This window comes from Manis javanica, chromosome 15 (genome assembly GCF_040802235.1).
Source record: "Manis javanica isolate MJ-LG chromosome 15, MJ_LKY, whole genome shotgun sequence".
NCBI lineage: Eukaryota > Metazoa > Chordata > Mammalia > Pholidota > Manidae > Manis > Manis javanica.
In genome coordinates, this window is record NC_133170.1 from 13508982 (window position 1) to 13534934 (window position 25953).

At 40.2% G+C, this 25953-nt stretch overlaps 1 protein-coding gene across 1 annotated transcript; it reads right to left on the minus strand.

Moving 5' to 3' along the window:
• Positions 1–3392: 3392 nt before the first annotated feature.
• On the minus strand, positions 3393–18239 carry CMAS (cytidine monophosphate N-acetylneuraminic acid synthetase). Its single transcript, XM_073223247.1, has 8 exons — positions 17876–18239; positions 10748–10890; positions 10453–10608; positions 9247–9380; positions 7884–7978; positions 7341–7512; positions 6395–6548; positions 3393–3998 (listed from the first exon to the last, which is right to left on the minus strand). Exons 1-8 carry the CDS (start codon positions 18133–18135, stop codon positions 3808–3810), a joined length of 1305 nt encoding a protein of 434 aa, XP_073079348.1. The 5' UTR covers positions 18136–18239; the 3' UTR covers positions 3393–3807.
• Positions 18240–25953: the final 7714 nt, after the last annotated feature.

Below are 25953 nucleotides of genomic sequence, written 5' to 3' on the forward strand. Positions count from 1 at the left end.
ACAAAGCAACAAGCTCGGCCTGTGTATCTGCGGGAGAGGCTGGAGAAGGTGGGTGTTGTGAGGCCCACCACGGTCCTTTTGGTTAACTCATCTGAGTAGAACTGGTTTGAATACACCTGCAATGACCATGTGGTGGCAAGGGATCTCCTCAGTCTTGCGGATTATTATAATTTGTTGTAATTTTTGTTGTTTGTATATTGTTGTAGCCTCTGTTGTTGTTATGGAATTTGGTTACAGTGTTCCAGCTTTCTCACACAGGGACCATTGCAGAAGATTGAGGGCACATAGACTGAGAGGCAAGAATCCTAGAGGGGTTGAGTGTGGATAAAGTGAGGGTTCCTGTGGCCAGGATTCTCCCCTGGCCCTGGTCGGCTCGCTCACTACACGTGTGTGGGCAATACACTGTTACGGACTCTCTATATAAGAGCTCCGCCCCGTGCTCTGGACGACGTGGGGGCATGGCCACACGGCTGCAGGAGAGCGGAAGTTGGAGTGGTGGCAGCACTAAGGACAGAGACTGAGACAGCTGCAGGGACAGAGGCCCAGAGGCAGACACCGGCTTGCTGTGTGCAGACTTGCTCTGAATGGATGGGATTCTTATGATTGATCTGTCCCTGTGGGAATAAAGTTGGGTATGAACCCTTTCAGCCCAAGAACATATATTATCATTCTTTGGTCTCATTGAATCCATAGTGAACTTGCCCAGGGCTAAAAACCGTGGCAAGACACATGTAATTCAGGTATGTACAGAAAATACAAAATAAAGACGCCAACATTTAAGTCTGCCCATTCTTTCCTCAGCTCCTTGAAGTCTACTGATGCATGCATCAGAGGCATTCCTCATTTCTCTAATTTCTAGCATTTCCTTTTGATTCTTTTAGTTTCCATCTCTCCACTAGCATTACCTCTGATCTTTCATGTAGTGTACTTTTTCCATTACATCCCTTTACATATGAATCATCGCTCTCTCAATTGCCTGATGATGCAAACATCTGTGTCACATCTAAGATTGGATCTGTTGATTGCTTTGTCTCTTCAGCCTCTGCTTTTTCTTGCCCTTTGGCATGCCTTTTGTTGTTGTCACTGAAAGCCAGATAATGCTATTGGGTAATAGGGCACCAAGACAAGTAGCTCTTTAGTGGAAAAATTTATGTTCATTTGCTGGGAGTTGGGCTGTATTTACTGTTGCTTGTAGCTATGGGTACCAGACTTCCAACTCCTCCATGTCCTGGTTTCTGGCTCTAAGATTTCCTTTTGTATGGCTTCTCAGGGTCTATGTCTTGTAACCGTTTCAGCTGTAATCCTGCTACATTGGTGACTGACTGGTGTGGTGTCAAGTATGGAAGGGGGGAATGTTCTAAAACCTTTTAATCTTGGTCTTTTGGTGGCTTGTCTTGGGAATATGGATTTAACAAGTGTTTGTCTGTTGTCCAAGGAAGGGTACAGCTTTCCCCTGCTTCTACTGTCTTTCCTGCCTGCAGCATTCACAGTTCGTTTCCATGATGTCTTCTCACCTGTTACTATGGAGTTTTTTCCTCCATCAGCCTGGAATGGGCAGGAGTGGAGTGGAGTGGAATTCCCTTCTCCCATTTGGGGATAAGTTTTCAGCATTGCCTGCTGGGGAGATGTGCTTTCTACCAAACAGCAGGCCTTTGTTACGAGAAGGATCTGGAGTGTTTCACCAGAGATATATCATCATTCTTTGGTCTCATTCTAGGGGAATCTTTCTTGGATCCTTCCCATATGAGAGCCTGCGGGCTTTCTACAGGGGAGTTCCTCCCCACCGCAGCCCATTTCTCACCCTCACATTAGTGCTCACTCAACCTCCAGCAACTCATCGAAGTCACGTTAGATGCTCCTGCTCGTTTGCGGCACCCGGCAGCTTTTGCTCCAGGTTATCAGGTGCTGTTTCTGATGTGCCTTTTTTTTCAGATTTTGGAAAGTTGTTTGTCCTTTGACCTCAGTTCTCTGATAGGTCCAAGAAGTCTCTGATTTTGTTTGTCCAGTTTTCTTGCTGGAAGGAAGGGGTTAGCAACTTCTAAGCTCCCTACTCAATGTTGGGAACAGGAAGTGGGGGTCCCAGTGAGGACTTAATTCTTTGTACTTGGCTTCGGGTCACTGTAATGAGTGGGACTCCAGAGTAATCAATGATGCATTCAGTTATGTGGTGATTAATGGCAGGATTTAGAAGAACAGGTTAAAGAGGCACTGTTGGCAAATTACACAGAATAGCTTGTTTGGCGTGGAGGGACCCACAAGAATTAGTCGAAACTGAGATTGGAAATAATGAGGTTGTGCCCAGAGTACATTTGGACTGGGAAATGTTGACAAAACGTTTTTGTGTTTTGTCGCAACATTTAGAAATGGTGATGAAACATTCTGTGGTTAGCACGGAGTAACTAAAAGATTTTGTAAAGGAGAACAGCAAACATGTCAAAAGTGAATCTAGCAACAGCATTAGATAAGCTGAAATAGTACTGGTCTAATAGTATCAAGCTCAAGATTTGGTACCTGATTAGAAATGAAAAGGAGAAATCTAGTAAGGCTGTGATGACTCAATGATAAAGTCAAATTTGAGAGGTGCAGTCCAGGAGCCTGGCTTATAACACGATTAGTTTGACATGCAACCAGAACTCAGATTTCAGAGTCACTAGATTTTGGACTCATCTGCATGGAGACAATAGCTGAAACTGAATGAATATGTGGTCTCTGAGAACAAGGGGGTCAGAACCTGTGAAAATGTGTAAATTTAAAGAGTAGGAGAAAATAAAGCCAGCAGTGGAAAAGCCAGAAATACAGGAGAAAACCAGGACAAGGTGCAAAGGAAATGAAGGCACAAGATGTATTTTTTCCCCCTCCCAACTTGCGCCTGGCCTATACGGGCAGACACCAAACTACAGGCCTACCCAGTCTCAACAGAAGAAAAGAGCATCCTATGTAGCTTGGCCTGAATGGCTTGCTACTTATCAGTATTACATAAAATTCCTTTTATAGTGGAAATAGATGTAAATGGTTCACAAGAAACGATTAGTGTTTATTAGGTAAGTGCCCACATTTATGATAATGCTTCATTCTGGGAATTTAACTAGGCAGGCAGGGGAGTGATTTGTGGTGGGTGTAAAACTGTGATAGCCAAATTTAGTTCATAAAATTACTGTGACCTTAGAGGTAATGATAAATGATTTACTCCAAATGAATATACAACTTTCACAATAGATTGATTTCTTCAGATATTTGTATTTGTATACATGCACTGTATGTATCCGTATATCAAGTACAGTCAGATACTTCACAGCTGATACTTTTAGGGCTTGCTCCTTGCATTGACTGCAGTCAGTGTTTAAAGGAAATCAGGGAATGTTTGGTAAATCTCTTCTACAGCAACAAGGCAGTTTTCATCAAGTTTGTGAAATGTAATTTTATTAACAGAAGGGCATGTCTAGCCAGACACACTACCCCCCAAATAAATAATATCTCAGTATCATTAAAAGCACACAAGTACACAGGTTTACAGGGTACAATACAAAGTCAATTTTGATGGTGTTCTCACTTGCATTTACTAAAATTCTGAGAAAGACTGTATCGATTTCTAAGTAATTACCTTGCATAAAGAGAGAAGTAGAGGACAGTTATTTTAGAGAAGATTCTGGAGTGATGATTTGAGAAGACTTTGCTTTAAAAGATATTAAGATACATCACAAATCAAATTACACTCTCTAGAACACTACAACATGGAATTGTACTGAATCAAAAATAAAAGTAGCTGAAGGCGGCTGAATATTTTCTTTCCCAATGTTATAGTAATTCCTATTTTTGGCATGAATTAATAACCTTTTCCATTAGTAGGAAAATGTGCTCTGCAAACTCTCGGAGGGCACCACGGCCACCGTTACATTTGCAAATATACCCAACAGCCTTCTGGGCGGTGGAGCAGGCATCGGCAGGCACGCCACTCAGGCCCACCTTCTTCAAGCACTCCTCATCGGACACTTCATTTCCTAGTGAGTAAAAGAAACACTGGCTGAATACGTATGCGACAAAGAGTATTCTTTCTAAATAATGCTAACACCAACCAGTAAGTAGTAATTCTTGTAACTTCAGTAAGACTTAAGGCACTGCCTGTAAGAATACTACAGCATAGATGCAACAAAAATGTGTGAAAGCATTTACGAGTGTAACCGAGGTCTAAGGTTCTTCCTAAACCATTCAGAATAAACCCTTACCAGTTAAGGAGGAGAATGAAGTATGCTTTCTGATTGCCATGCATATAATAATTATTAGAAATTCTATAAAATAATGAATTATTTAAACTTTTTACCTAGGAAAATTCCAAACACATGCACGAATCCCAAGTTCATGTGGAATAATTATCAATGTTTTGGATCATTTATCAGGATTTTTCTCTATTCCTCACCCCTTAGTTTTTTAGAGGGCAGGGTGAGAAAAGAATTCCCAGACATCATATTTTACCCCAAAACTCTTCACCACCTATCACTAGTAGGTAAATATTTTTTTAAAAGAGTGACAGAGTATTATCAAATTAACAAAGTCAGTAATTTCTTAATATCATTTTCAATTATCCCTATTTGTCTCAAAATTGTTTTTTATAGTTGATTTGAATCAAAAGCCAAACAAGGTCCACATATTACATTTTTTTATATATATTTTAAGTTCTTTGAATCTGTAACAGGTCTGCTTTGTATGTCATTTACTTGTTAGAGAACTGCTGCCACCCGACTTGGCTACGTCCTTTCCTTCCTTGCTTCTCTCCCCGTTTTTTGTTTTTGTTTTGTTTGTTTCGGATAAATTTCAGAAGCTACAAGTATCTTAGGTTCACCATTCTAAGTATAATTGTTACTATACTATAGACCAAATACTAATAAAATGCTGGTTAAAAAAAAAAAGGTTGTTTAAAATTTGTTCCACATTTATCCACTGTAATTTTTTATTACATGTATTGAAATTTGCACTGTTTTCACTGAAAGACAAGGAAAATTAAAGCATTTCTTTGTATAATCCACTCCTCAAACTAAGCTTTACTTGCTAAAATTTACTTATCTCAGTGTTGATATTTTTAAAGAATATATTTTTATATACTTATGGGGCCCATATGAAACAGCGCTCTGATTTTTAAAATAAAAATCTGAATTCTATTCTCTATCTTCTTGACTTTATAGCCTCTGCTTTTTATAGTCTTTTTAATGTTATATAAGTAATATATATATTCTTGGTAGAAAGTTTTAATAAAGGAAGGCAAAAAAAATCAAGATCTATTTTGATTTATGATTCACTATTTATGGATAATCACTACATCTTAGTGTTTTTATTCTAGTTTTACCTACACAAATGATATACATTCTTATTACTATATGTAGGTATTATGTTAAAACATTGTATATTATCTTCAGTTTTCTTTCCAAAGGCCTTAAAAGGTTTGACTTGCATTTATATTATAAATAGGAAAACTGAGGCTTAGAGAATCTTGCATAAGGTCACACAGATAATATGTATAGCTAGAATTTGTTATATGTCCCATTAAAATTTTCTTCTTAGAAAAAGTATATTATATATTACTATTAAGAGTTCTGTAGTATTTTCTGCATTGAATCATTGCATGTGGTTCAAAGGTTACTCCTAAAGTCCTCAGATCATATGCTTCTTTCAAGGCATTACCTTTGGAAATATTTCATAAGTGGTTTATAGCTATTATGTACTTTAATAATCTGTGACTATAAGCTCTGTAAGCAGTTAAAAGTCCCAGCTCCCAGTTCCAAGCCTGCATATAGAGGACAGCTAATAAATACATTTGCTTAATGCTAAGTGAAAAACTTGTGACATCCTACCATGTCAGTAACTACAGATTACAGCATTGTTTTTAATTCATACACAGTATTCCATTTTATGGACATTCTATTGGCACATTTCTCCAATTTCTTTCCTGGAATTGGACTTCAGGGCTCAAAAGTATGTACATTTTAATAATAATAAAAATTAATCAGAGTGCCGTTCCTATGTATTAGGAAATCTCCTAATGCTTTACCCAGATTTTCTCATAATCCCTACAACAGATCTGCGGCATAGGTACTCTTGACATTTCCGGTTTACCAATGAGGAAACTAAGGCTTACCTTACCAAAACAGGCTAGTTAGTGGTGGTGTCTGACTCCAAAGCATGTGTCATTAACCATTCTACTAGGCTACACTTGATACATATCATCAAATTAAACCTCTACAAAGCTGTCTCAACGTATTTTCCTCGGCAGCATAAGAGAGTTCCTATTTCTCTACAATTATGGCAATCTTGGGAATATTCTTTCTTACCTATTTCTTTCAAAAAAAACAAAAAAACAAAACCTGATCCATTTTTTTTATGGCTGAATAAAAATAATACCCACCGAGATATGCAACTTCTTTCCAGCACAGGCCCATTTCTTTCCTCCATTCATCTACAACTGCTAGTTTATCTGGTACATTGACTTCCATTTTGCAATCCAGTTTTAAGGAAGAGAGTGTCTGCTTTGAACAGGCCCTTTCTGAGATTAACCTCACCTTAAATTTTAAAACAGAGAAGGGAAAATTAGAAAATGAAGGAAACAAATCTTTCACAGCAAAGTAATACCTTGTAAATAACACCGGACACAAGTGAGTGATCCTTTGACCTTCTGAAGGACCAAGTAAGTAAAATCAACTAACCGTTATTTTAAAGTAATGAAATTTAAAACATTTTATCTCTAATAGTTCAATAAAGGTGAAGGGCACTATTTTCTACAGTGGAAAGGATTTTATCTACAGGTAAAAAATACAACACACATTGCCTGATATTAATCTAAGATTCTCCTATAAGTCAGTTTATCCAGAGGAGTATCTCTAGCTGTCTCTTGTGCTGCTTAGAAACACATACTTAAGATTTCTGGTGAATTATAAAAAGTTATCTTAGTTTTCATTTCTGAAAATACATTAAGTATTGTTATTTTGAATTTAAACTTAACAATCATAAGCTACATTTTAAAAATCCACAAGATATTTGCTTTCTTCTAAATGCTGACACCTATGTTCTACACAACCTTTTGTTGCAAAATCCTATGTGAAATACTAGATAGCTCCTATTTAAAAATCATGTTTATGCTTACTAAATAAGCATGAAATACTATTTCTCAATGGCAATTTGCTAATTTTATTCATCTAACAGAAAACAGTATGACTGTTCTAGACATGTGAAGGCTAAACTTCAAATATTTTAATAGATAATAGTAAGGTAGTAATCTCCTATTTCCTTCATATGCAGCTTAACCCTCAATCATCACCTTACAAAAAATATTGCTATTTTCAGGGGGCACATACCTCAATACCACTTTTCTTTAATAAGCTTATCCCAATAGCATCTTTTATATCATAAGATATTATTTCTTTTTGGTCTCCTGATACATAAATGTGGCCATTGGTGAGACATCCATCAATATTGCAAACCAAAAGTTTTATCTCCTTAAGCTTCTCTTTGCCGAAATAGCCGTATCTAAAAGGAACCAAGAGAGACTGAATACAAGCGCATCCTCATCACTCCCTCTCCACTGGCTCACAGCAGCAAACTTAACAACCCGTTCCCGTTCAATTACTCAAACATGCCCCTTACTCTGCATATACACTTCACCTTATGGTGCAAGAACTGCGGGTAGTGTGGTCTAACCAGACTGTTTCTCAAGTTACTGAATAAGCCATCTGTAGGTGTATTTTATGTATCCATCTTCCTCACATGAACAAACGAATGACAAAATCCTAAAATGTTTAGATTATCAGAAACTAGTGTAGAAGTCCAATAGACTTATTTACTAAAAGTCTGTTTGGGTCCAGTGCAGAGGCTTTGCAATTCACAAGTCTTGTTTTTACCTTAATACTCTTTGTTCTGCAATAGGCCAATCAATATCCACATCTATATCCACACTGTGCTCAGCTCGCATTTCGTAGTATGCCATTTTTCCACCCTAAGGACGGTACAAATGCCATCAGTACTGTTCTTAACATTCACTCACACATACTAAGAAGTTTACTGTAAAACAGAACAATGAATTCACTTCTACAGGAGAGAAAAAGGAATAACCCAGAAGTGACATACAAATGATATTTTTAGAAGCTTTGTTTCTAATATATATTCAAACCAAAAACCTTGAACATTTTCAAGTTCTATCCATTCCATGCAAGTTTCCCCTTTTTCTTTAGGTAGATTTGTTTTAAGATTGAAAAAAGCGGAAATACCCATCCTCCAGTATTCTGACTACCAGGTAACTGGATCTCCCTTTTTTCTGGCAGTCTCTCCCATCATTACCCAAAACAGCTTGTGGAGGGTAGTATCTATATGCAAACTTAACTGAACAGCCAGTCTACAGTTTGCTCACACACTGACCAGAAGATTAGAAAAAAATACTTTTCCCTTAGAGCATAATTTGCATTAGAATTTTTACAACAGAGTACAGTTTTGTGGGTTTTTTTAAAATCCTAGTTTTGAGTAACATAAGGACCTCAATTCAAATCCTGATAGTACCATTTTACCTGTTCACGCCCTGAGACAATTTCAGAGCTGCTATTTCTGGCTCTTTAAAACTGGGCTAAGAATGTCTACGTTACTCTGTTCCTATGCAGTCAGACGACCTACGGTATGGGAACTGTTTCCTATAGTCCATAGTGAGGGCCGAGTAAGTACCTGCCACAGCTAAAAGGAACAAACAGTATTTGATGTATCCATGTAGGTTCTAAAGATGAGAGAGAAAGCCAACCCCTCTATTTTAAAATGAGAGCAATGAGACTCAAATAGATAAAATGATATATTGAAGTTACACAGTTAGAGATAGAACCCTAATCCAGTTTTCCTAATGCCCAGGTTAGAACTCTTTTTCTCTTTTTAAAGCAACTGATTTCTATTCAATCACAAAGCGACAGTAACAAACCATAGATTAAAAACAGTTTTGACTGGAATAATACAAATTTAAGAACACATGTAAAACATTCAACACTTGATTCATTTCTTATTTCAGTGTGAGAGCTGTACAGAGTTCCACTCCTTGTATACGGATCCGAAAGATCACTTTGGGGCAAGCCTGTAGGATGAAAGCCTCAGATGATAAATCTTGTCAGCTGCTGCCTTTCCTCTAGGGGTTGATGCTTTCCTCTCTGAGCTGCGCCTTACTTCTTGCCTAGAACTCAAAGCATACATATAAAAGGGTTTAAAAGGTTTTGGCAAAGTGAAGTCACAAACCTGTAAATAACCCATCTCTATCAAATGTCTTTTAGCAAAATAAAATGAGCCATTTTCATACAATTCTCCATCCCAGTCTTGTCTGCGAGGCCGTTTAGCAGGATTCAAATTCAGAGGCTCAGTCACTTCACGAACTAAAAGCAAAAAGCTATGTAAGTCGACATTGCTTTGAATACTGAAAATGTTTATTGGTATTTTTTAAAAAAGCAAAAATGAACTAAGAATATAGAATATTTCTGTGTCTAATTAGAAGAATTATTTAAAGAACAAAGTCCCTAAATAAGTTTGATGATTAACCTTTGCCTTCTAACCATATTTAATAAGGACTTAATAATAATTATTACTTAATAGAAAAATATTTTATAGGAATTCTGAATAATTGAGGTTTTAAGATACTTATACAAATATAAGGTTTTGGGAGAACATTAAGGCAACCTTAAAGTAGCTTCAAAAGAACTCAACTTGTCATAAGATACCATATTCAATATATGAGCCCTTTAGTCTACTCATTATTTGCTTCTATGGAAATACAACATATGTGTTATTTATCTAATTTGGTTGTAAAATTACTTTTTCTGGAATTATTATCAAAAACTGAAGATTTTTTCCACTAAATTACTGAAACTTTGATATTGATCCAACTATTTCTACATATATATTCTTACCAGTAGTTTAAAATATACTAAGCATAATAAGGAATATTTGTATACTTATTACTATCCTTAATAATGAAGGCTTAGCAATATCAACATCAATGATTATAACATTATATAAATGAAGGCCTCAGTATTGGTATACAGGATTCCGTTGTCTTTTCACTAAATTCTACAATTCATTCTTGAGGTCTTCCTTTTTGGTGGAAGATTTCTATTCCCACAATTCTAAATGATTTCTATGGAGCTTATCAAACAAGTCTAGAACAAACATAACTGTGTTTGATCTAGAAAAATAACATATCTGTCTCAAAAGACAAAGGGTTAGAATGTCCCTCTGCAAAAAGTAAAAGCAGAGAATTAATTCGGTCCCTCTGTTTTGCCTCAGTAATCACAAGGCTTAGAACTGATTTTAAATATTGTTACCTACTACAGTTAAGAATCACATATTCTTTTTATTGCTTCCTTTCTACCCCTCTTATTCCTAAATAATATTTTTATATGAAAAAACTGATTCTGTATAAAATGACTAAAGACTGACGTAACAGATTACCTCCTTTCTGAATTTCACTCCAGCGAAACTGATGGCGTCTCACAACAGAGAAGACAGAATCATATCCTTCTTCTCGAATCATTTCTGCAACTTTCTGAAGGTCAGTAGGATGTAAACACGGAGAAGTAGCTTGAATATTTCCTACAATGTCAACCTCTTAAAAAGACAAAACAAATGAAAGGACATCAAAGTCCTTCAAAGCAAGCAAGACTAAGATCTTAAATTCAAATGTCAAGACAAGTCTTGTGAAATGATAAGCATAAAACTTTGAATATTCAGACTATTAAATTCATACCATTGTGATAATTAAGAAATTCTATGATGGCATCTAGTGAGGTAGAGCTGTCCTTTGAAACTTCAGAACTTCGTCGGTGAACCTGCGCACCAAACTGTTTGGCCACGGTCTCAATCTCATCGTGGTCTGTTGATACCCACACACTGTATAGGTATTTAAAAAATAAATAAATAAAAAGCCAAATCACTATAAGAAATCATTAGAGATAAAAAGGAGCTCTGCAACTCAAAAATATAACTCCTATAACGTTAGAAGAGATACCACTAAAATAAACTGCAGATTCGAGGTAATATAAATTTAAAGAACTATGAAGTATTTTTTTTGTAAACTATATTGTGAAACGACTGCATGAGAAATGTCCCAGATATATTTATATTCACATGTGCATTTAAACTTTTATTATGTATATAAATATTATTTATGTAGCCTTAGATATGTATGGTGTTATAAAGTTGGAAAAAAATGATACTTGGTATTTTTCAGGCGACTGGTGTATTAAGCACAACAGTAGCATTAGAGGTCCAAATCTAAAGGAAATAAAGAAGATCCTATTTCTTATTCCATATCCAAATCCAAAATACTGTATAAAATATTTTAATACACCTGTTAAAAAAGAAATGGTCTTGGCTTGACTAAATCATGGAGCTGGAAGAATTTCAAGTTTATTAGAGACTAAATGCTCTCTCGTCTGGGCTCAAAAGAAATCAGACCATTCAACATTCCTTTTTTTTTTTTGCCAACTAACAATGGGTATACTATAAACATTTGAACACAGAATCAACTGAAGTACAGTTATTGGTAACAATTATTAGACATGCAGAACATGCCTTGATTGGTTCAGGAGAGTTTAGTTTAACTGCTCCTTTAACCACAGCTTATGTAGCTCACCACTTAAGACTCAATGAAATGCTGCTTTCAGGAGGCATGCTAGTCTCTACTGAAGTTAAATTTTCTGGACCTTTACAAATCCCAACTGCTAGAAACAAAAGATGTGAATACTACTCTAGCCACATTTTAACTGATATTATGCAAAGACAATTTAATGACTTACAGTCTGTGGTATATGTGTATATTTTTCTTTTATCCACTGCATTCAACATCTACCAAGGGAAAGAGGAATTGCATGTTTCAAATGTCTGGGCTCTATTGTCGAGAATGTAAAGACAGAAACGAAAGAAAAATTTCCAGTATTTCTGGACTTCACTTATTAATTCAATTGCATTTATTCCCTTCAACATTTGCAGAAAGAGGACCTACATCTAGAGTTAAAGTCAACAACCCCTAAAATTTTTTCTAAGGCAGCCAAGTAAACAATGAACCACTGGCTCAGAAGTGTCTTCTTTACTGTTGTCACTATGTACAGGGAAGCACATAGGAGCCCTTGTTTTCCTCTCCTTGATTTTTGAAATAATCTTGGGACAGATTTTTTACTGGAGAAATGTCACAAAGGTATATAACGAAGTAAAGTACCAATAAAAACTTAATGAACTTTAAAAATTGTTCAGGGAGAGTGGTAAGACAGTTACATAATAAAAAGTAAACAGTAAAAGCAAAAGAATGGTCTTTGACATCTAATTTACGTCACTAATTGAAATAAATTACTGAAGCCATTTACTTTATTATTCTGGTCTTCTCTGTAATGAAAATTCAACACCTCAGGATTCAGGGATCTTTTTGAAATGCTTAAAAGGTAAATAAAAATAGGTTTTGGAAGAGGTATTTGCTCCTTTTCACCTCCCTTTTATCACTCATTCACTTCTTGACTCATGAAACGTTTGCTGAGTGCCTACTCTGTTTCAGGCCTTAGACAGTGGAGCTGTGCAGTCCATTTTCTTGAGAAACTCTTAGGCTACCAGTAAAGACAGGGGACCACATAGTACTCTAATTCCCTTTAAACCATTAGGGAAAGAGAGGTAGAGAAGCAGTAACTAACTTCTCTATCATTCTTTGCTTTTTACAAAGTATTTTCAGAGTGCCTGCTACATAACAGGGGCTCGATATATATTTGCTGAACGAATGAAACTGTAAATGGTTAATAGCATGGGATCTGAAGGAAGGGGTTCAAATCCTGACTCTACCACATGCTAGCAATATGACTTTTGGCAAAACCTATAGTCTCCCCGAGGCTCAATTTTCAGAAACACAGGTGAAAATAATAGTAATTACCACATATGTTATGAGGATTAAATATAAACCACAACACATAATAAACATTTAATAAATGTGACTATCCAAAGTCATAAAATATTAATGGTAAAAAAGGAACATATACACAACCTCATTTAATCTTCACACTGACTATTGGAAGGAAAATTGAAGTTCTGCTTTCAGACCTTCAGAGGTCCAAATGTGTAATTTGTATGCATTATGTGTGGCAAAAGCACAAGGAGTATGAAAATAGCATCCCATATGTACACTTAATATACAATGATCATCATTTATTAATGAGATAAAATAAGTAGATAATTTTCCTTTGGTTTAGGGGAATCGGATGAAGTAGGGCAAAAGAGAATGATGAGCAAGTGAATAAACAGGCCTAATAAAATTTAAGATCAAGTATACTGTAAATGTCAAAGCCTAATGCCAATGGCTTTAGCCTCAAAGGAAGTCATACTACTTCCTAACTTTCCTAAATATCCTACTTTCCTAAATTTCCTACTACTTTCCTAAATATCAAGGAAAAACCTAACATTCTTGATGAACAGGAATTTCACAGTGACTATGATTATTTCAAATAATAAACTGCCACTTAAAGGATGACAGAGCACAGGCTTTTCATTGATCATAAATCCATCCCTAGAAATGAGTATTATGACCTTATGCTTATTTTTCATGTTAGGCAACATTTCAAAAACCAGTTCACTCTGAGATCTATTTACACAGCACCGAACCACTGTTCAAGCTCTTACAAACTGAGCTCCAACAACTTTTTACTGAATGAAAAAAATTTTCTCTCAGCACTTTTCTTGACTGCTAGCTATTCAAGTTCGTATGTAAAGTTGGCAACCTTTACAATATTATTGATTCTGAACAGGCCAGAAAAGTCTGCCGCAATTAGGTCAAATCATAGTTCTGAACAAAATAATTCCCAAGATATCTTCCAGCCCTGAAAAACACAAACCAGGCTGCAACAATTTTCAATTCTTTCCTAAGGTAAATATTTGTTGAAGAAAGTAGAGGGTGGGAGGCAGCAAGACTGTTCCAAACTCCTGCTGCCACTTCAGAGTAAGTTGATAAAATTCCAATCAACACATTCTAATTGAGGTTCTAATATATAAAGCAGACCAGTAGTAGAAAGATGGTACCTGCTCACAAGCTTTTCACCTAGCAGAGCATGGGTCATCCCAGGCCAAATATGGCTAATGATCTGCCTATTTCTGTAGAATTTTACTGGAATACAGCTATGCTCATTCATTAATGTATTGCTATGGCCACTTTCACAACATGTCATAGTAGAATTGAGCACACAGACCATTTGGCCAGCCAAGCCTAAAATATTTATCATCTGGCCCTTTGCAGAAAAAGTTAGTGGATCCCTGATTCACAGGGACATATTCCACTAACTCTTCAAGGTCAAAGAATGTTAGCACTAGAAGGACTTTGGAAGATAATTACAACTTTCCCATTTCACAAGTAAGGAAACTGCAAATGATACAAGAGATGAAGATTGTAAAATATTTAATACAAGGGGAAATATCAAGGAAAAATCACACACCAATGACGGGCACTATTCTAAAGGTTGTATATACATTATCTCAATTCCCTCAACAAGCCTATGAGGTAGACACTCAAGTCCATTTTGCAGATAAGGAAAATGAGGCACAGAGATACAAAGGGACTTACCCCAAGTGGCACAAGTAATACATGGTGAAGCTGAAATTCAAACCCATACAGTCTGACTCCATGGTCTATGATCTTACCTCCCTGCACAGCGCATGCACTAAATGAAGGTAAGACCAATGTTGCTCTATGTAGGGGAAAGCAAATGTACAATTACCTTCCATTGAGGGGATCCACAAACATTTCATGGAGGAAATAGCATTAGTCCTTTCTACTACCTTTTTAGTTAAACCTTCCGATTCCTAGAAAGGATGCCAGATAGCAGGCAGCTATGTGAACTGAAAAGAATAAAATCACATTACTTAATATTGTAAATTAGGGAAGACAGAGAAAGATTATGCTCACTTTGCTGGCTAAGGGAAATACTCATTTTATTTCTTCCAATTACTATTTTTGGTACACTGATACCATAAGTGGCCTGACATATAAAATACTATTCCTATCATCAAGGATCTTATATCTAGTCAAGGTGTACTAAATAAAAATGGTACAGAATAAGTTAACACTCAAGAGTCATTTATTCTTCCATGGAATTTTGTACAAATGCATTCATGGACACAGGAAAATAATTGTTCAATATAGGCATATGTTTTCCATTCATTTCTTAGAAAAATCCCCAATGTCTGCCATAATGGCTATTTGTAGGATTTCACTCCTAGCGTCTATTCGGCCTTTCGTATCGTATTCCAATTTTTCTCTTGATGAACCTGTCACGTGCTTGAGGATGGCTCCAGGAGTGGAGATGCAGCTAAATTGTCCCAATACAAGCGCCGTGCTCTCTAGGCAAGGATGAGCAGGCAGGGGACCCACTGAGACCCAACAAGACTTTAGTTAGCTGTGACGAGGGCAGCTCTTTCTGACTATACTTAACCATGGAACAGTATGAGGAGTAACGTGAGGAGGGAAACAAAGTTGGACACTAGTTACAACAGCAAACACGCATTTTATTCATTAATAATTGCAAAAGGACAAGAATTCGGCATGAACTGAACTCAAAACAAAGGCTGGAGACTTTTTAAAGGCTAGGGTGTGCTAAGGGGAAGACACCCAGGGATGGTCAAGGGGCTAGACCATGTGACTAGGCCATCTGGGCTTGCTAACTGGTGTTTATCCAGAGGAGAAACAAACTTGTAACTTTATGACAGGAGGCAAGGTGTTAGTTGAGGCTAGGCACCCATGGAATGTAGGCCTTTATCCACCCACAGACTCTGGGAAGGACAGTGGGAGTGATATTCCAGAATGTCTGCATTTCAAAGAGAAGGCTCTCAAGTCCTTGAGGAAACTGTTTTCAGGGGGTAGATTTACATCCCAAAGGGCAGAGAAGGCATTTATAGTTGTAAGCTTTCTGAAGTAACTGTTCCAAGAGGGAGGCGGTTTGGAGGCTATCTGCGTATCACAGGGTTATTGTTGAAACAGTAAATTCTGGCAGCAAAGAGCTTTCCCGGGCAGCCATTTTAAGGGGGGCTGGGAACATCCTAGGAGCACCGCCTTAAGCTGCTAGAAACCATATTGGAGTATGGTTGGGTGCAGACGTTTGCACAGAGTCGTTATGTGGCTGAGAGTTCTGCAGTTCTGAGCATAACCTCTCTGACACCATAAAGGGAAAGCCTATCCAAAAGAACCAATCAACAGGATTCTGGCGACAGAGGGCACCATCCCCTCACCCTGCTTTTCTTATTTATCACCGCCAGATAGAACCTTGTGTATTGTCTGTCTCTCCCTGTTATAATGCAAGCTCCAAGAGACTGCTACTACAGAAGGACACCCACTGCTGCCGCTATAACCTCTGGTGAAGTAGAGAACAGTACCACATCCACAGTAGGTAGTCAGTACGTGCTGAATGGATGAATCGCGTTTTGCCTTTGAATCTCCTTATACCTCAAACAAGCCTTACCTCTTTTGTTATGCCAGTTCGAAAGGAGTTTCCTGACAAGCAACCACCAGAGTCGCAAATGAGTTTTATTCTTAGCCTACAGTGATTTCGAGCTCTACTTCATTTCACAAAAATGGGCTATTACTGCTGCCTGGATGTAGCTGCCCCCAGTCCTTTTTTTTCAGTGGGTACCCTTTGTAAGGAGGCTAAAAAAAGGTCCAAGAAGTCTGCAAACTTCACAAGTACCAGAACCATGTCACCTTCACCGGGGTGTTCCCTTGCATGTGTATGGCAGAAATGAGGGCTCAGAAATGTTTACTCAATTGAACCAAATCCCCACGTCTTTCCCTATCTCCCCTCCGCACACTTCCTGCTACATTAATATTATCTTCCGGGTGCCAGCCCCTTTACTTTGCTCCACCCAGGGTTTCCTTTGGATCAAAACACTAAGAAAATTGGTAAATTCCTACCTTGTGGGTTACCTTTTACAAAAACAATTATTTAAATGAAAACCACTTATCCATGTGTTAATGTAATTAACAAGCTTCAAAAACAACTACCTCTTTAAAAACCAACACCCAAACATCAAAAGGTTAAAACAATTTACTTTCCACGGTGACAAACTCAAGCATAATTGAGTTGAAGTTACTATGCGTAGACTCACTCCTGGCACAGATTCCTATCTCTCTTCCTTTATGAGTGACATCAGCTTCTAACTCCTGACTAATATGGCATATGGCAACGTCTGCACATCCTGCACATTTAAAGATGTCTTAAGGGCAGACCAGGTTCCAAATGTATGATAAAATCATTTACAAACATACTATGAAACAGCCAGCTGTACGCTTTCCCAGTCTCTCACCTTTGCACAGCTGTAGGGAGCCCTCTGAATAGTGCTGACTCACAGGCAGGGAACTTAGAGTATTTTTCAAAGGTCAGGAAAAGATCTCCAAGCTGAGCTTGAAACTAGAAAGCACTGACACCCCCGCTCCATTCATGAACCTGATGCCTCCCTAATCGATGGGCACCAAGTGGTTACCAGGGGCTGAGCAAGTGGGAAAACCCAATGGCCTCTGTCTACAAGAGTTCACCAGTTTTCGCAGACATTTCACAGCGGTGGCCTGCTTACTTTTCCCTATGGATCGACCCGGGCGGCGGAGCCGGATGAGAAGAGGAAATCTCTTTTAACGGGTGGCATTCTCAAGGGCGCGAACAGCAAGCATGACTATCAGCAGGCTACGGAACAAGGAAGAAGCTGAGCCCGTCCTCCCCGGGCTCTCGGCCAGGGCCCCAACACCACGGACGTTGCACGCCCCTTCCGAGAGCCGCTGCCCGGGGGCCCTAGCCCCGACGGCGGTCCGGCTGCCCGCCCGATCCCCGCGCAGGCCGCACCGCCCACTCTCGCACATGCGCACCTCTGGAAGACCCCCGAGTCCAGGGCCGCACGCAGCACCCAGCCAATAAGCGGGACCCCCGCCAGGTGCTTAATGTTCTTCAGGGGGATGCCCTTGCTGCCGCCCCGGGCCAGAATCAGGGCTGCCAGATGCGGGGGCTTCTCCACGCCTCGGCCCTGGCCGCCGCGGGAGTTGCGCTGCAGCTTCGGCGGCCGCCCCCGGGACGGTCGCCCCCGAGGGTTGGAGACGGAGGTGGTGGCCCCCTTCTCCACCGAGTCCATCTTCCTCCCACGCCTCCTCCCCAGCTTCTCCACATCCGGGAGCTCTTGCCTCGCCACCTCAGCTCGGCGCCGCCCGATCTCCCCGCCCGCCTGCTCGCTCGCTGGGGCTGCTGCGTCTGGTCCCGCCCCTCGCGGCCCGCCCCTCGCGGAGCACGCCGGGAATTGTAGTCCGCGGGCCGAGGGGCTCTGACCCGCGGGCACGACCCCAGGCCGAGCAGAGAGACCCCAGAGGCGACTGGAGCGCAGCGAGGCTTCTAGGAAGGGCTTGACGTTGCACGGAGATTTCTGAAATAGTAACACAGGTTATTGATTTTTTGCTCAAGAACTTCCCCGCTTAAGAATTGTAGTGATTTTCCCACTGCACCCTGATGCACCCTAACATGGATCAGTTTCCTATTTAATATATTGCAAACATCTTTCTGCTATGCTCCTGACTCTTTATTTCCAAGAGATTATCTCCTTCGACTGTCGTGCAGGCGCCTTAAATTCAACATTTAAAAAACCCGGCTCTCCTTATGGGCTCAAAATGCTTCTACCTCTGCATTTTCTGTCATCTTGACTGTTCCCCTCTAGAGTCGTAATCACTTATTCTTGGTTTGTTTGTTTTTTGTCTTTTCTTGGTCTGCTAAAAATCTTTTCTTTTTAGAAATCGTTACCTCTCTTACCTGATGGGGTTTTCACTGCACTGTACCAGAGGGTGTGTGCCTTAAGCAAGTGGACCCAGTGTCTCACCATCCTGATATGGTCTAGGTACAGGCATATTACCAAGAAGAGCCTATTGCAGTAATTTTCAGAGACTCCAGGGTAGAAAGGATCTTTCTCTTGCTGAGCTTTTGGGTGCTAAGGACCCTAATAACCTGATTCCTCAGGGCAGGATGAGGGAAGGGGGAGGGGGACAGTTGCTGTTCTGAAATGGGCTGGAAGACAGACCACACTGAAGAAAGCAGGGCCAGAACATGCAGGAGAAGAGAGAAGGAGGCCTGATGGCATCATTTAAACCTTTTGATCCAGCCAAGAGGTTCAAAGGCAGATACACACATGCACACACACACCCCTTTTTTTTACGGATTTTTGAAAGTATCTGCTCTAACACCCATTTTGTCTTTTACCAATATTGCAAGCCTGTATCTGGAAACAGAGCCTCTCCTTGCCTGTCCTAGGTAGAGACTTACACACCCAGAAGGAGTGAAAGGTAGTGGTATTGCTGTCCCTCCCAAGAAGGGCACAAAGGCCTTGTGCTGCTCAGACTTTGGCCCTTTCTGAAGGGGACAGATTAAACCTCTAGTGTTCTGGGTCCTAGGATAGGCCCTGGCAACTTCCCATCTCCTTGCCTGAGAAGTTGCTAGTGACCCAACCCTTCCTAGGACTGGTTCTGGGAGGAGGTGCTGTACTCAAAGACAGGGAGAAGGTTGGCTGTAAACAGCCATTGGTGCAGTGCGTAGCACTACAGGTTAGTTTGCCCCTGCATACTGGTCTTTTGAATTGGACCTTTGCAGTTACTGTGCTGCAGAGACACCGACACTGATTTCTTTTGGTAACCACGTGAGGAGGCCATCTACTGCCTCTGCTCATCAAATACTCTTCTTTCTCCAACCCCCAAAACGATCTTAGCTCTCACTAGTAATATCCTTGCCACTTGCCGCAGTAATTCTCTGGAGGCTCATAAACCCTAGTGGCCACCAGCCCCAAGTAGGCGGACTCCTGTGGCACATCAGTGTCCTCCAAGCTGGAACTAGGAGCACCACTGTTACTTATCAAAGGAGATTACAGCAATTTGCATAAATGCCAGGAGACTGTGGATTCCTCCAGGAGAGGGACTGTTCCTTCTTTGTAATTGCATCCAGGACAATGTGTGGGTCACTTTGTGCTCATTAAATGCCAGTGAACTGAAGTTTATATTCCTTTTCCAGTGTCTGCCCACACATACTTTTGTTTATAGTTGCAATCTTATGATAACAAAGCATTTTGTATTATTTGTATTGTTATGGTACAATTTTGGTTAGACTTGACAACTGGCTGATCTTAATCATGATAGAAAAAGAGAGAGAGAGAGAGAGAGAGAGAGAGAGAAGGTGGTAGTAAAAGTGGAAGGTGATTCATCCAGTTCAATATGTGGCAAATGGAACTTTGATAAATAGTTTTTTCAATTAAAATAGAGTAAACCCATTTAATGTTTTTCTTTTGTCTAATCAATAGGCAAAGTTTCAGTTAAGCACAATGAATAAACTATAGAGATCTGCTGTACATTATACCTATAGTCAATAATGTACACTTCAAAGTTTGTTAAGACAGTAAAACTCACGTTGTGTTCTTATCACAATAAAATAGATTTTTAAAAAAATGGAATGACTGTGTCAGGAAGGAGAAATGTTAGTGTGTCTTGAATTACTTTGGAGAAGTAAAAATAAACAACTCTCAAAGCCAGTATTTGGACTCATCCATCCTTTAAAGGTGAGTGTGAAGTACTGCTGCCAAAGAATAATTGGTTCATATTTATAGTGAAAGATAATATTATTACCTGTTGTTTTATGATTCCATATACAAACACAACAAGACACAGAGGGATCCTTTCATTCATTCATTTGTTCACATTTATTGCATTAGCCCACTTTCATAACTCTTTGGATCTTCTGCAAAGCTAGGCCCTGTACTACGCTTTAGGAATACTGAAGCCAGGTGACTAGGACATGGTGCTTAGAATTCTGAGAGGGAGGCGGGCCAGCCTCAGTGGGAGGGGCCTTGTGCTATGACTGAAGTGTGTGCGCTGAGATAGGCAGGAACAGGGGCTGTCTAGGCTGGCATGAGATTCTTGTTGGCTGAGATAGCTCTTGGAAAACTATTTCAAAGTGTAAGAATGTTCTAGGTTGAGGGAATAGCATTATGGAAGGCACAGAGGAATGAAACAGAATGCTGACATGGGAAACTTGAATAGGCCATTATAATTGGAGCATGTGATTATTGGTTAGTGGCAGACGATGAGAACTGAGAGGAACACATGGGCCACATTGCAGCCCATCAAGGTATATTCCCTGCTGAACTTTGTCAAGGAAGTTACAGGAAGTAGGAACATGACATAATTCACTTCATTTATTCTTTTGACAAATCATCATTGCATGACTACTATGTGTCACGTTCTTTCCTAGGCACTGGAAAAGTACATTGGAGATGATGAAAAGTGCTTAAGCTAACAGGATTTGCTGTCAGACCAGAGGAGCGTGACAGAAAAAGGGGGAGACAAGAGTGACAGTAGGCTCTTTGTCCTGACCATTCATAGGAAGGAGCTACTATTAACTGGGATGGAAAAGACTATAAAAGGACCAATTTAGGGAGTGAAATTAGGAGTCCTTTTGCATACATGTGAGGCCTGAGACACCTACAGAGTTATAAAAGTGGGCTACTGTGTGTGTGGCCTGGAGATGATGTGTATGTGGAAGAGATCTAGGATATAGAGAGAGCTTCGGAGTCATCAGCACAGAGAAAGTATTAAAAGATGAGGTATATTAGGAGGTGGTCGATAGAAGAGAGAAGAAACTGGACGAGATCAGCTAGAATGAGAAGTTAGCAGAAAAGAACTCTACAAACTGAGGCTGAGGGCCCTCCACCGCGTGGAGATTGAGAAAATGAAAAGGGGAAAACAAAAGAGAGAGACAGAATGGCCTTAACATAGCAGGGAAACCAGCGCGATAGCCTGGGATTTTAATGAACAAAAGGTTGGAAGGACAAAGTGATCAGTTCTATCAAATGCTATGAAGATCGTATAAGAAAAGACTGTTATACTCAGCAACCGGGAGTCGTTAGTGATCTTCAGGAAGCAGGTCTTCCGGCAGAACCTGACTGGATGGAATGAAGGAGGGAATATGAGGAGGGAAGGTGGAGTTTGTGAGTATGAGCAACTCAAGAGTTTTGGGGTAAAGACAGAGGAAAGGGACAGTCGTTGAAGGGTTAAGGGGAGCCAGAGGTTTTTGATTTTTAAATTACGAGGTGGGAAATAATAACCGGGTTGCATGGTGATAAAGGGAAGTAGAGAGGGAAAAATTATTGATGCAAAAGGAGGGAAGAATCGTGGACTCTCCTTTCGCAGGCCACAGGGGGTGCGGGTGGTTCTGGGCGGCAGGACTAGCTTCGGCTGGTGACAGAAGAGGAGATGAACTTGATGGGCACGTGTTCAGGTATGTGGGTTGACGTGTTACCCAAACCAGACGTAGACATAAGAAAACTACAGACCAATATCCCTTATGACCACAGACACGGAAGTCTTCAGTAATACTAGTGTATTTGTTTACTGTGACTGCTGTGACGAATTTCCTTCCTTCCCTCCCTCCCTCCTTCCTTCCTTCCTTCCTTCCTTCCTTCCTTCCTTCCTTCCTTCCTTCCTTCCTTCCTTCCTTCCTTCCTTCCTTCCTTCCTTCCTTCCTTCCTTTCATCTTTCTTTTAATAGCCGAAGAAAGAAGGAAGTCCACTCCAACCCCAGATTCCTCGGACGAATCACCAGACTACATTAATAAACTCCAAATAGGCAATAAATTGGTACATTTTTTTACGTCCGTGATGGTTGCCAAATCCTAGGTAGTCCAAGATGCTGTGAGGACAGCACACAAAGAGGAGAAATTTCAACCATGGCCAGATTCTATTGCTGAGGCCTAAATTAGGACGCACGTCCCACCGAATTAGACTTGAACTGGTAGATCATTCAAGACTGGTTCTCATAGCACAGGGGTTTAGAATCCAGCTTCTAGAGTTCAGGACTGCATTCAAACCTCACCTTGACCACTTGGCAGCTGTGGGATCCTGAACAGGCTTAATGTTATTTTGTGGGCTCAGTGTGCAACTGAGGGTGATGTTAGGTCGTTAAGGGCTGTTCAAAGTTGTAGTGCAATGATGCAGGTAGACTCAGCAGTGTGCATGGGACAAGAGTATTGAACAAGAGGGCTTCCACGGCAAACAAAGTCATAAATGGTTTGGTGTTTATGACCTTATAAAACTTGACTAGGCATTGGCTACCTGAGAGTAACATAACAACCTTTGGAATTTTCATTGTGGTAAATGATTTTTAAAAACTCATATCAAATTTTCAAGTTTCTGCAGTTCCTTTCCACCCTGCTTCTTGGAATCATTTACCTAGCATTAACGTATCTTTGGAATTTTCATCATGGTAAATGATTTTTAAAAACTCATATAGATACGGTAATCATTTACCTAGCATTAACGTATCTTTGGAATTTTCATCATGGTAAATGATTTTTAAAAACTCATATAGATACGGTAATGCTAGGTAAATGATTCCAAGAAGCAGGGTGGAAAGGAGGTGCAGAAAACTTGAAAATCTGTACAGAGCAACAGAGAGAAGGATTAATCTGCAGGAAAATGCTACTGTGGATGCTTGGATTATTTGTTAAGACTGGAAGGACTCGCTGGACGTTACCTGTCTCTCTCTTTACCAAATTCTTACTGACCGTGACTCTCGGAGGAACCACTAAGCTCAGAGCCTGGAAGGCCTTCAGCTGCTTCCGTCAGACCCCCATGGCAGCACCCGGCAAGGGGCAGGCCTTAAGGCGGCAGAGCTGCTGGTGGTATTAAAAGCATCTGATAAAAACCTGTTGGCAGTTAGAGAACCTCTGGACAAAACATCAGGCCCTTAATGGCACATGCTTTTAAACCATTGTTCTGTGACTGGCTTGGGAGAAGAGAAGGTGGGGGAAAGCAGGTGAACCAGAACTGCCGGGAGGGTCATCCTCTGTTACAGAGAAAGCCAGACGGGCCCGGGAAGCAACCAAGACTTAGTGTTCTGTAAAGCTCTGGAATTAGTTTCTCAAAGACTACATTTAAGGCCAACAGTTCCAGAGAAGGTTCTGACTAACCCTGAAGGGAGAAGGCTTCCGGAACACCGTAATGTGGTAAATAACAGATGTCCACCACCTTGATGATGTTAATGGAGAATGGCCATTTTCTAGAGGGATATATTATTATTTACAATATAGTTACCATTTATTGAGAACTGTTGTCCCATGCACACTGCTGAGTCTTTACCTGCATCATTGCACTACAACTTTGAACAGCCCTTAACGACCTAACATCACCCTCAGTTGCACACTGAGCCCACAAAGTAACATTAAGCCTGTTCAGGATCCCACAGCTGCCAAGTGGTCAAGGTAAGGTTTGAACGCAGTCCTGAACTCTAGAAGCTGGATTCTAAACCCCTGTGCTATGAGAACCAGTCTTGAATGATCTCCCAGTTCAAGTCTAATTTGGTGGAAAGAGCACTGGACTCAAGACGGACAGGCTCTAGCAGCAGATGTTTCCACATGGTGATTTGTCTCGTGTAGGTGGGGCTCTCAGGCAAGCAGGTGGGAAAGCCACGGAAATCAGGAGACCTTAGAAGTGGGCCACTGCTGATCTTATCAGACGCCCTCATCTGCTACTTCCAGAAGGGTGGCTGACGGAGAATTCTGCTGTTCACCACGTGCTTGCCATGGAGTCTGGAATACGGTGGGAAGGAGTTATTCCAAGAGAAGCCACCAAGCAGGTAGAGACACAAGGGTGTCACTCTGACCAGAGGATGAAGAGGGGGGTCACCTGACCAGATCATTGCCCCCAGATTTTGCCTTGAGCAGAGACAGCTGCTAGCCCCAGGTCACACAGAGCCAAATTAATAGGGCCCAGCCAGAAGGTCCCACCCCACTCCTGAAAGAGCCTGTAACGGGGGAAGGAGGCTATGGACAGAGGTGACTCATCTATAGGAGATGTCAGAAAGTTGCCAGTGTCCTGGTCACTTGCACTGCTCTTGCTCTGCCTGGGCATGGGACTGGCCAGCATTGTGCCTTTGAAGCATATGGGAGTCCATGAGCCTGGGAGGAAGCTGGAAATACCAGCTTGCCCCCGTTAACACAATGCCCTTTTCTCCAACGGCTACAATATGATGTGCGGGTGGGGGGGCAGAAGATCATTGCATGGGATTAGAAGATGCTAGAGAGAGCAGAATGTCATGCTTTGTGCTCAGATCTTCCCTTTACCATATTAGTTGATTGACCTTAGCGTTTATAAGTCTGTTTTTTCATCTGTTTCATAGATCTAATAATAATATTGACCACATCCTAAATTGTTTTGAAGATTAAGTGACAATGCATAAAAAGCCTTTAGTACAGCAAGTAACATACACTAAAGGTCCAATAAATGGAGTTATTGAAATATTTATGTATTAGAGAAAAAATGTTAATTCATGAGCTGGCACAATGTTTCATATTTCATAAGATAACTGAGGCTTCTTTGAAAGCACAATGCTTTCAGAGGCTCTTTGGAGTGAGAAGATGAAATTTTGGATAGAAAATGTGAAGAGCACGGCTTGGATGAGGTGGAGTTAGAGTGGGAGAAAACACACAAGGTGTAGTATGTCGAGTGGAATCAATAATACTTCAGAAGCAAGAAATTCAAACTAGTGATGAGCAGGAACCATGCAAGGCTCCCCGGAGTCTGCAGAGGGGTACTGGAAGTCCAGCCATGTGTAGAATGGGAGTTTGGGCAAAGTTAATTGAAATCTTGAAGAACAAGGTAACCTCAGCAGGTTCAAGGACTCTAAGGACTTATAAACAACTGATACTTGGTTACAATTACTATTAGTTTGATTCCAAATTTACTCGTGTTGGTGAATGATTGACAAAAATGGTGATGGATCTTGAACTACTCAGTTATCTGTGTTTTCATCAAGGCATTTATGTTTTACTGAAGAAAGGTACAGGAGGCTGAATAACAGCTCCCCAAAGATGTCCAAATTCTAATCCTCAAAACCTGTGAGTATTTTACATAATAAAAGGGTCTTTGCAG

What these genes read in the sequence shown, in the direction of transcription:
- CMAS (XM_073223247.1), bottom strand. Translation starts at nt 18,135, where the DNA reads ATGGACTCGGTGGAGAAGGGGGCCACCACCTCCGTCTCCAACCCTCGG. An exon ending in TAAAGAAAAGTGGTATTGAG is followed by an intron (nt 6,549 to 7,340) that starts GTATGTGCCCCC and finishes TTAAAATTTAAG; the next exon opens with GTGAGGTTAATCTCAGAAAG. An exon ending in GAAAGAAGTTGCATATCTCG is followed by an intron (nt 3,999 to 6,394) that starts GTGGGTATTATT and finishes TTTACTCACTAG; the next exon opens with GAAATGAAGTGTCCGATGAG.